The 10,095-nt window shown below is 40.6% G+C and overlaps 1 protein-coding gene across 1 annotated transcript in view; it reads left to right on the plus strand.

The window, feature by feature from the left end:
- Window positions 1–5,961, plus strand: part of LOC132868481 (baculoviral IAP repeat-containing protein 5.2-like) — an 88,490-nt gene extending 82,529 nt beyond the window's left edge. Inside the window, exon 4 of the mRNA XM_060901391.1 lies at window positions 3,194–5,961. Within this exon, the coding sequence (XP_060757374.1) occupies window positions 3,194–3,283 (90 nt within the window). The 3' untranslated portion in view covers window positions 3,284–5,961. The remainder of the gene's footprint in view (window positions 1–3,193) is intronic.
- The last annotated feature ends 4,134 nt before the right edge of the window (window positions 5,962–10,095 follow it).

Here is a 10,095-nt window from a genome sequence, read left to right on the forward strand (position 1 = left end):
GCTGCTGCCTCAACCCACTGTTTTTCAGTCTGTTCACCCATGACTGTAGCCAGATTCACTGGCATAAAAATCAGTTCACTGACAACAGCACAGCAATCAGGCACATAACTAATAATGAGCATGTGTATAAGAGGGAGATTCTTGACCCATCCACCTGGCACCACAACCACCACCTGCCTCTAAATGTCAGCAAAGCTAATGAGCTATTTGTGGACTTCAGGAAAAACAGAAGGGCTCATAGTCCTGTCAATATCAACAGTTCACCTGTGGAACTCGTCAGCAGCATAAGATTCCTGGGCATTCAGCTGTTACACACACTATTTTGGTTCTTAAACTTCAGCAACATCCTCAGAATGGCACAGCAGAAAGACTTGGGAACTTTGGGACACGCAACAACCCTGGTCAACTTTTACCAATGCACAGTAGAGAGGGTGCATCATGGTCTGAGCACACACAACCAAATATTTCATGGTGTGTGTGGTATTTTTTTTTCTTTTAAATGACACTGAGAACTACATCAAACACTGGCATGGATCTCCCACCTCTCCAGCAGATTTACAGCAAACCTTGCCATAGTATCACTATTCGCACCTCCTGACTCAAGGATACCTTATTCCTTCAGGCCATAAGGATTCTCAACATTACGTGTTAACGGACTCTGGCTTTTCCATTTCCCACCTCTCGTGTAACTTAGTTTGGCTAACGCAACTTCAAAGCTCTGCGAGCATTGGTCTGGCATAGATATTAAGCCCAACCGTTTCCCAAAGCGCGTGGTTGACCCGCCTCCCTGAAATGCCTCAGTTTGCTACTGGCCGAAGCCAGAAAAGGCTGTGACGAAGCTTAAACCAATCACATCACTCTTTCCCCTGACGTATGTGACGCGACGGAAACTGCTTGAGTAACAGGAAGAAGAAGGAGGAGCTGAAGAGGACGATAATAGCGCGATCAAAGGCGAGACGACCACAACGATAGGATTCTTGCTGAGCCCCATTGATTTGGCTACCAGCGGGGCTAACTGGTAGATTAAACTCTTACCGAAGCCGGTCGGGAGCAAGGCGAAAACGTCCTTCCTTTCAATAAATACCTCCAGGGCTGCTCTTTGCTCCGTTTTCAATGAGAACTTCCCATTGAATGCTTTCAATACAGTATCTACCGCTGTGTCAAAGGCTTGCCGCTGCTCCATGTTCGTAATGTTTTTAGTGAATGAAGCGCTTCCGGCATAGATTCTGTAAACAATCTATGGCTTCCGGTCGCAGTTCTACTACGTCACTGCCTTGAACACGCCTTTACCCAGGGCCGTTGGAGATGCTCAAAGTTGATTGGTTCCCGATTTTTCGGGAACTTGGAAGAGCTGGAGATAGCTTGCCTTGCCAGACTAAGTTTGCAACAGCCCCCCGTGTTGCGTCACACTTAGGATGGGCGGGCCCAGGCTACGTGTAACTATAAGTAGAATATCATCTTGCTTATTGAATCCATCCATTATCTGTAACTGCTTATCTTTTGCAGGGTCGCTGGCAAGCTAGAGCCTATCCCAGCTGACTGTGGGCGAGAGGCAGGGTACACTCTGGACAAGTCGCCACATGGCTGACACATAGAGACAAACGACTATTCACACTCACGTTCACATCTACGGTCAATTTAGAGCCACCAATTAGCCTAAACTGCATGTCTTTGGACTATAGGGGAAACCGGAGCACCCGGAGGAAACCCACACAGACACGGGGAGAACATGAAAACTCCACACAGAAAGGACCCTGTCAGCCACTGGGCTGGAACCCAGAACCTTCTTGCTGTGAGGCGACAGTGCTAACCACTACACCACCGTGCTGCCCTACTTATTGAATCTTCTCTTCTCAATACATGTACATTTTGCACCATTTTACTTGCACATACTACGAGACCAAAAATTCTTTCGTAAATGTGTCTAAAGGCCAATTTATAATTCTCCGTCAAATCTATGCCGTAGAATAAGGTGCAGCTGCATACTCTACATTGTAGCCTGATGTGCACTGCTCCAGAAATCTAACTACATGTCGCAACAACACCGACCGCAACAACTGTGATTGGTCAGGCCACTTCGTAAGCATCACATTTCTGCCTGCTCTTTCCTCTCTGCCAAGATCGGAGCTCTGCTGTCACAATATTGTGTTAATGTAAATATATAAAGTGTGAGGCGGTCGTAGATCATTATAACGGCCACCCGGTTTAACCTTGCATCTAATCCTGTGGATTTAAATAGACTGGCATTATTTTTGTGCCTCGTTCCTAAGCATGCAGTGGAGCTTTGGCTTCAAGCTGCTCATACTGCTGAATACAGCAGAGTTAAAATACTTGAGAAATGCTTGCAGTGAGAATTCGGTTGGTTTATAATTAATTGCATGAAGTTCCCACATCCCTCGAGTACAACTGTTTCAGAACATTGTGTCTGCATTATTAACATGGAGCTCACGTTCTGCTTTTCTTCTATCTATAAAATTGGTGACATCTGGTGTTTCATGTGATAGCACCTCTGAGAGGAAATGTGCACGGTACGTGCAAATAAATACTTCACCCTGCGCACACGTCAGCGCCATACCTACAGTGTAGATTCTACATGGAAGTATAAATCGGACTAAAGCTTCGGAATATCAATGACTGTTTGTTAAGTAACGTGTTAATCTGTTTATTATTAATCTTCGATTACTGTGGATCATGCACTGTGCAAGTGAATGAGCTGTTACTATAGACAGGATAATGTATTCGGGCTAGCTCATTAACCCTGTAATTCATTTTTCAGCTGGCACTATTGTCTGAGCCATGCTATTATAGAAAATTTAATCAACACTTTCTGACCATTCTGATTCAAGACTTAAACATCACTGAGGAATAAGAGAATTGTAAAGCGTTACCAAAGACTAAACATGACGGTCAAAGCAATAATCAGGGTGTAATTTCCCTGAGCTCACATTTCTCTTTTTCCATCCAGTTTCTGAGAGTTTTAGGGTCCCCTTTGAACTAATATATTTTTTTTATGTCTTGGTCTATAAATATTTTGTGGCTTCTTTTTCAAGAAACTTCCTGCCTTCCATTGCATTTTAAATCCCAGCCATTTTGTAACACGTTTCTAATATGTATATTTGTATAGTGGTGGTGTGTTTGTTTTTATTCTGCGTCTGATGCTCATTCTCTTTCTTCTGATCGTGTTCATTTTCAGAAAACGACCTGCAAGCAAGTCATTGAGAAGTTTGAGGAAGCAGCAAAATTGAGAAGAGGAGACATTATCAAACTCGCCATGGAAGGCTAGAGTTTTGAATGTCTTTTCCTCATATGCTTGCTCTTTGGTTATCAGTCTTTGACATGGTTCTAAGCTGTACTACCATCCTTGTGTATACTGAACTTTTTTTTTCTTCAGAGAATGACATTCTTCATAACCTCTTTAATGCAGTTTTATATAAACTGCATTAATCATAGAGGTGGATTCATAGAACCTGGTTTATTTCCTTCTCTATATTCATGCTGTTGCTTGGATAATACAGCTAGATACTGTAATTGGAACTGAATCATCCCTTAAAGTCCTTTAAGTTTAAATGTGTTTATTAATAGTCTATACAACTCCATTTTCTATGTTTTTCAGGTCTGTAATGAGTACAGCTACATAAGTCATAGGGCTCATCATTGTTCTGTTGGACCAATTCTCCTGTCTGTCTGCAACAAGGTCTTTTTTTTGTTTGGTTGGGTTTTTTTTTAACTATAGTGTCTTTCAAATGTTTCATAATTGTTATATGGTAGTACTTCAGTACATTTGCACTAATTTGTTTTATATCAGTATTGTTAGGTTGTTTTATGTGCATTTTTGTTTTACTTTGTTTTGCAGTAATAAATGTTACATGGTTTTTAAGCCTATTTTTGTTCTTGTCCTTGACTTGTAGAGAACTGACTAGGCTTTTATATTGCAAAGATATGATCAAAGTTCCATCTTGTCCATTAGACTGGGCTTTGATGTAGGCAGTCTTCTGGTCAGAAGTTATCCATTTAAAAATATAATTAAAATGCATTCAAAAAGATCATAAAACAAGATAATGATGTGCCAAAAATGAGCAAAATTAAGATTCTCAATAAGTGTCAATTTACAGATGGTACACATGAAATACTCTTCATGGCATCTCCAGTGCTCTGTATATTAACTTAAAGCTAATGTATTAAAGCAGTCCTAAACTATAAGTTAGTTTGAATGCTTTGTTAAAGAGCATTCGGGTGGTGTAGATCAGGCCTTCTCAAACACCTTTCGACCAGGGACCCCTTTAACTTGTAAAGTAAACTCCAGAAACTCCCTCAGTACTGATTTTACTATAAGAACTAAATCCAGCTGTTCAGATATAAGGCTAATTTAAATGTCTAGAGCAGGGGTCGGCAACCCTAGGCACGCGTACCACAACTGGCATGCCGAGGAATTTCCAGTGGCACGCTGACGATGATACACAAACCTAATTATTCAACACATTAAAAATGTTCAAACGTCATCTTGAACTGTCATTGGCTGTTGCATGGCGAGCCTGCTCTTTTAGCATGACTACACAACAATATAGCGCCCCCTCCCAGTGTTGCCAGATACTGCTGACGTTTTCCAGCCCAAAATATGTTCAAAAATCGCCAAAATGCACTTAAACCCGCCCAATCTGGCAACACTTACCCCTCCCCATATTTCTCCCAAGATGGGCCCACTTGATGCAGCAGTTGCGCTAAGATGGCAAAGAAGCCGACAGTTCGGGCTTTCCTCTCCTCGTGGACCAAAGAATATGGGTTCATTTCTCAGAGGGACCGTGCTGTGTGCACGGTGTGTTTTGAAACTGTTGTGTGTCGAACATCCAGTGTTAAACGTCATTTTGAGGCAAAGCACGAAAAGACTTTCAAAAATCAGGCAGATAGGGACGAATCAATCTCTCGCGCAGTGTGCAGGTATGGGAAGCAAGCCCACACTTTAACAGTCTTTGCCTCAGCTAAAAACAATGCCACTGAAGCTAGCTATATAACTTCTCACTGCATAGCTAAACATGGAAAGCCATTCACAGACGGTGAATACATTAAGGAGGCCTTTCTCTCCAGCTTGGATAGTCTTTTTGAGGGGCTGCCAAATAAAGAGACAATAAAATCAAGAATAAAAGACATGCCCGTATCAGCCAGAACTGTTGAGCGACGAATTGGTGAAATGGCAGAAAACGTAAGGGTGCAGCAAACAACTGGCATAAAAGATGCAGCGGTATTTAGCATTGCGCTTGACGAAAGCGTAGATGTGAATGATGTGGCACGTTTGACAGTGATGGCAAGATATTGTGGCGTGACTGTGAGAGAGGAGCTCTGCTGTTTAAAGCCAATGAATCCTGCTGGGCAGCTTTACCCGAAAAGTTCAACTGTCTTCGCAATATCGCACTGGCTTTATTGTCAGTGTTCGGATCAACATATCCGTGTGAACAGATATTTTCGCACATGAAGAATGCACTTTGCCCCTCCCGAAGTCATCTGACAACGGGCCATTCGGAAGCATGCGTCCAACTCAAAGTGACCAGTTGCCATCCCCACATCTCGGAGCTAAGGAAGGGGAAGCAGGGCCAGGGATCACACTGACTGATAGGCAAAACATTTATTTTGTAACAAGGCTACTTCAAATTTGCAGTTTATTGTTAAACCACTTTATGTAGGCTACTTGTCAATGTTCTCTGACACTCATTTAATTTTTTTTCTGTAGTTTTATTATTCATCAGTTCCATTTCCATTAGGCTGCTACGTCTTTATTGTGAATAACTTGGGCCTGTTACCTACTGAAAGATTTTGGATGTTATTTTGTGAATTTGTATAAGCTGCTTGCAATGTTGTTATCCAATGGGGGGGTGTTATTAAACCTTGTGTGTGAGGTTAATGGCATAAAACAAGTGCAATGGTGTTTTACATTTGCTCAATGCATTAAATATCCATATCCGTCTAAAATGTATGGCGTCTAATTACACATAGTTAACAACACCTATTTGAATGGCACACTAACGAACAAGAAAATTTCTAATTGGCACTACATGGCAAAAAGGTTGCCGACCCCTGGTCTAGAGTAATAGGTAGCACTTTATTTGATGGGTACCTGTATATTTTCTTTATAACGCATAAGCACTTCATAAATATTTTATACAGTGATTCTGGAGAATTTATGAAAGGTTTGTCAAAATGGGCAAGATATTGGAGGTTTTATGCAGTTTGATTTTACGTGGAAGAAAAACAAGAATCAATCATCATTGAGGTGACTAAGATACTGCGTTACTTTATTAACAGCACATTTGTGACAAGTTCTTGAAAATATGCACCATTTCCTAAGAGTTATAAATTCAAAGATTAAGGTTGTGGGTTCAAGCACCAGCACCACCAAGCTGCCATTGTATGGCCCTTGAGCAAGGCCCTTAACCCTATCAACTCCGGGGGTCTGTACCATGACTGACCCTGCACTCTGACCCCAGCTTCCTAACAAGCTGGGATCTATGAAGAAAGGATTTCACTGTATCTTAGGAACCCTTTTTTTTTTAGTACAAATTTTGTTCTAAATATTGATAATTTATCATTTTTATTATTTTTTTATTTAATGAATTCTGCATTACTGAAACAGTACAAAAACATTTTAGTTTTCCCAATGATACTTTTCCAAATAAAATTATGTTACAGAAAAATGTCTGTAACATCATTTTCAGACAAAAAAACCATAACGAGGGCTCCTGGGATTTGTGATGGTATGGTGTGCATTAGTGCACATGGCATGGGTAGCTTGCACATCTGGGAAGGCACCATTAATGCTGTGTTAAAAGATAGGAGGACAAGCAAAGGGAAGAGAGTAGAGAACAAGACATAAAGGAAGGAAGATGTCATTGGGGAATGGACAGAATGAGGGGTGTCATTAATGAGTCCCAGAAAATAGTTCAAGGAGGGCAAATACCCAATGTTTGATTTTAGTAAGGGCTTGGAACATTGCAAAGACCACGTTGCAAAGGTGCATTAGTGGCAACGTTGCTGGCTCTGGCTGTGCATCTGTGAGGCAATCTGTGTGGCGATACCTGCCAGAGGAATCTGAGGAAGAACTGGCCTTATCAAACTCCTCTCAAAAACAGTTTTCCCCCTTACCAAAAGAGATGTCCAGAAGAACAACTTAATTACACGTACACTTAAGCGCAATGAAATTCCTCTCTGCATTTAACCCATCTGAAGCAGTCCAGGGAATTGCATTTAATTATGCAAAGAATTTATTCTGAAATAAAAGGCACTGCTGGATATTACTGGTTTCAAAAGTTTTTGAAACAGAATCCAGACCTCAACTTTAAGAAACCTGAGGTTCTTTCAGCAGGAAGAGCAGCTTGGACTGAACCCTCAGGTAGTAGGAAAGTGGTTTCAACAGTATGAAGACCTGCTGGAGAAACTTGAAATTAAAGATATTCAGAATCAGAATTACTTTATTAATCCCTGGAGGGAAATTCAAATTTGCTACCAAGCTCCTGAATCAGAGAAGAAGTAAATGTCTAAAAATAGAAGATAAAATCATCTGAAAAAAGAATAAAATAAATTTAAGTTCAATAACTTAAGTAAAAGCAAAATGAAGTGATTTTATATACAATGATTCCTATATACATATATTGCACCTGAGTTAAGGATACAGTATACATGGTAAGACAGTGTAACACAGTTATACAGTGGCATTGTACAGCCTGACTGCAACAGGTAGGAATGATTTCCTGTGTCTCTCAGTTGTGCAGCATGGAAGAATCAGCCGTTTACTGAACGTGCTCCTGTGGCTGAACAGCTCCTCATGTAGAGGGTGGGAAGGACAATCTAGAGGGTGGGATCCATCACATCTTTGGAATTGTGATGAGTCTGGCCTGCAAGACCAGTTTTGCTCCATGTGTGTGGTTGGGGAGGTACGTCAGCCCTGCGTCGAGAGAGAAAGGAGAGACCACGACAGTCCACGCAACCTTCAATGCAGAAGAAACATTTAGTCACACAATAGTCATCTTTAAGGGGAAGTGACGAAGGTGTGAGTGGATTTGTGGTTGCTGTTAGGATCATTTTCACAAAAAAGCTGACACAAAGAAAAAGACAATGCATACAGTGTCTTGCAAAAGTATTCATCTCCCTTGGTGTTTGTCCTGTTTTGTCGCATTACAAGCTGGAATGAAAATGGATTTTGGGGGGTTAGCACCATTTGATTTACACAACATGCTTACCACTTTAAAGGTGAATTTATTTTTATTTTATTTATTTATTATTTTTTTTATTTTTAATTTTTTTAAATTGTAACACAAACAATAAGATGACACCCCCCCCCGAAATCTGGAGTGTGCATAGGTATTCACCCCCTTTTGTATGAAACCCCTAAATAGGAGCTGGTAGAACCAAATTCACTTCATAAGTCACATAATTAGTTGATTAAGATCCACCTGTGTGCAATCAAAGTGTCACATGATCTGTCACATGATGTCTGTATAAATCAACCTGTTCTGGAAGGACCCTGACTCTGCAACACTACTAAGCAAGCAACATGAAAACCAAGGAGCCTCCAAACAGGTCAGAGACAAAGTTGTGGAGAAGTATGGATCAGGGTTGGGTTATAAAAAATATCCCAAACTTTGAATGTCCCATGGAGCACCATTAAATCCATTATAGCAAAATGGAAAGAACATGTCACCACTACAAACCTGACAAGAGAAGGCCGCCCACCAAAACTCACAGACCAGGCAAGGAGGGCATTAATCAGAGATGCAACAAAGACACCAAAGATAACACTGAAGGAGCTGCAAAGATCCACAGCAGAGATGGGAGTATCTGTCCATAGGACCACTTTAAGCCGTACACTCCACAGAGTGGGGCTTGATGGAAGAGTGGCCAGAAAAAAGCCATTGCTAAAAGAAAAAAAGAAGAAAACACATTTGGAATTTGCCCAACAGCATGTGGCAGACTCGCCAAACACATGGAAGAAGATTCTCTGGTCAGATGAGACTAAAATTGAACTTTTTGGCCATTATGGGAAATGCCATGTGTGGAGCAAACCCAACACCCTGAGAACACCATTCCTACAGTGAAGCATGGTAGTGCAAGACATCATGCTGTGGGGATGTTTTTCATCTGCAGGGACAGGAAAGCTGGTCAGGATGGAAGGAAAGATGGATGGCACTAAATACAGGGCAATTCTGGAGGAAAACCTCTTTGAGTCGGCCAGAGGTTTGAGACTGAGACGAAGGTTCACATTCCAGCAGGACAATGACTCTAAACATACAGTTAAAGCTACATTGGAGTGGTTTAAAGGGAAACATTTAAATGTCTTGGAATGGTCTAATCAAAGCCCAGAACTCAATCCAATTGACAATCTTTGGCATAACTTGAAGACAGCTGTACACCAACGCAACCCATCTAACTTGAAGGAGTTGGAGCAGTTTTGTCTTGGGGAATGGGCAAAAATTCTAGTGGCTAGATGTGCTAAGGTAATAGAGACATACCCCAAGAGACTTGCAGCTGTAATTGCAGCAAAAGGTGGCTCTACAAAGTATTGACTTTGGCAGGGGTGAAATCGTATGCACACTCCAGATTTGTTTTTTTTTTCCATCTTAATTATTGTTTGTGTCACAAAAAAAAAATCTGCACCTTTAAAGTTGTAGGTATGTTGTGTAAATCAAATGGTGCTAACCCTCCAAAAATCCATTTTAATTCCAGTTTGTAATGCAACAAAACAGGACAAACACCAAAGGGGATGAATACTTTTGCAAGACACTGTATTTGTTCAACTTTTTATTACATGAAATGTATGTAGAGTGTTGTTACTATGGAATACCACAGAAAATAGATATTGTGAATTTGCTGTTAAAATTAAAATTATTTCACCTGAAACTACTGTTCTTTCTTTATATTGACCCATTTTACTTGATGATTGTGTTGTAGCTCAAGATGGAACCTAATGATACTTGAACTTTCATAATTCCAAAGCAATTATACTTTTTCACATTTTTTACCAAATAAATATTCAAGAGACCTGGTCCAATTTATGAAAATATCATTAGATCTCATGCATTGCTTGATAGTCTTATAAATCAATTACCAAAA

This window comes from Neoarius graeffei, chromosome 20, assembly GCF_027579695.1.
Source record: "Neoarius graeffei isolate fNeoGra1 chromosome 20, fNeoGra1.pri, whole genome shotgun sequence".
NCBI classification, from domain to species: Eukaryota; Metazoa; Chordata; class Actinopteri; order Siluriformes; family Ariidae; genus Neoarius; species Neoarius graeffei.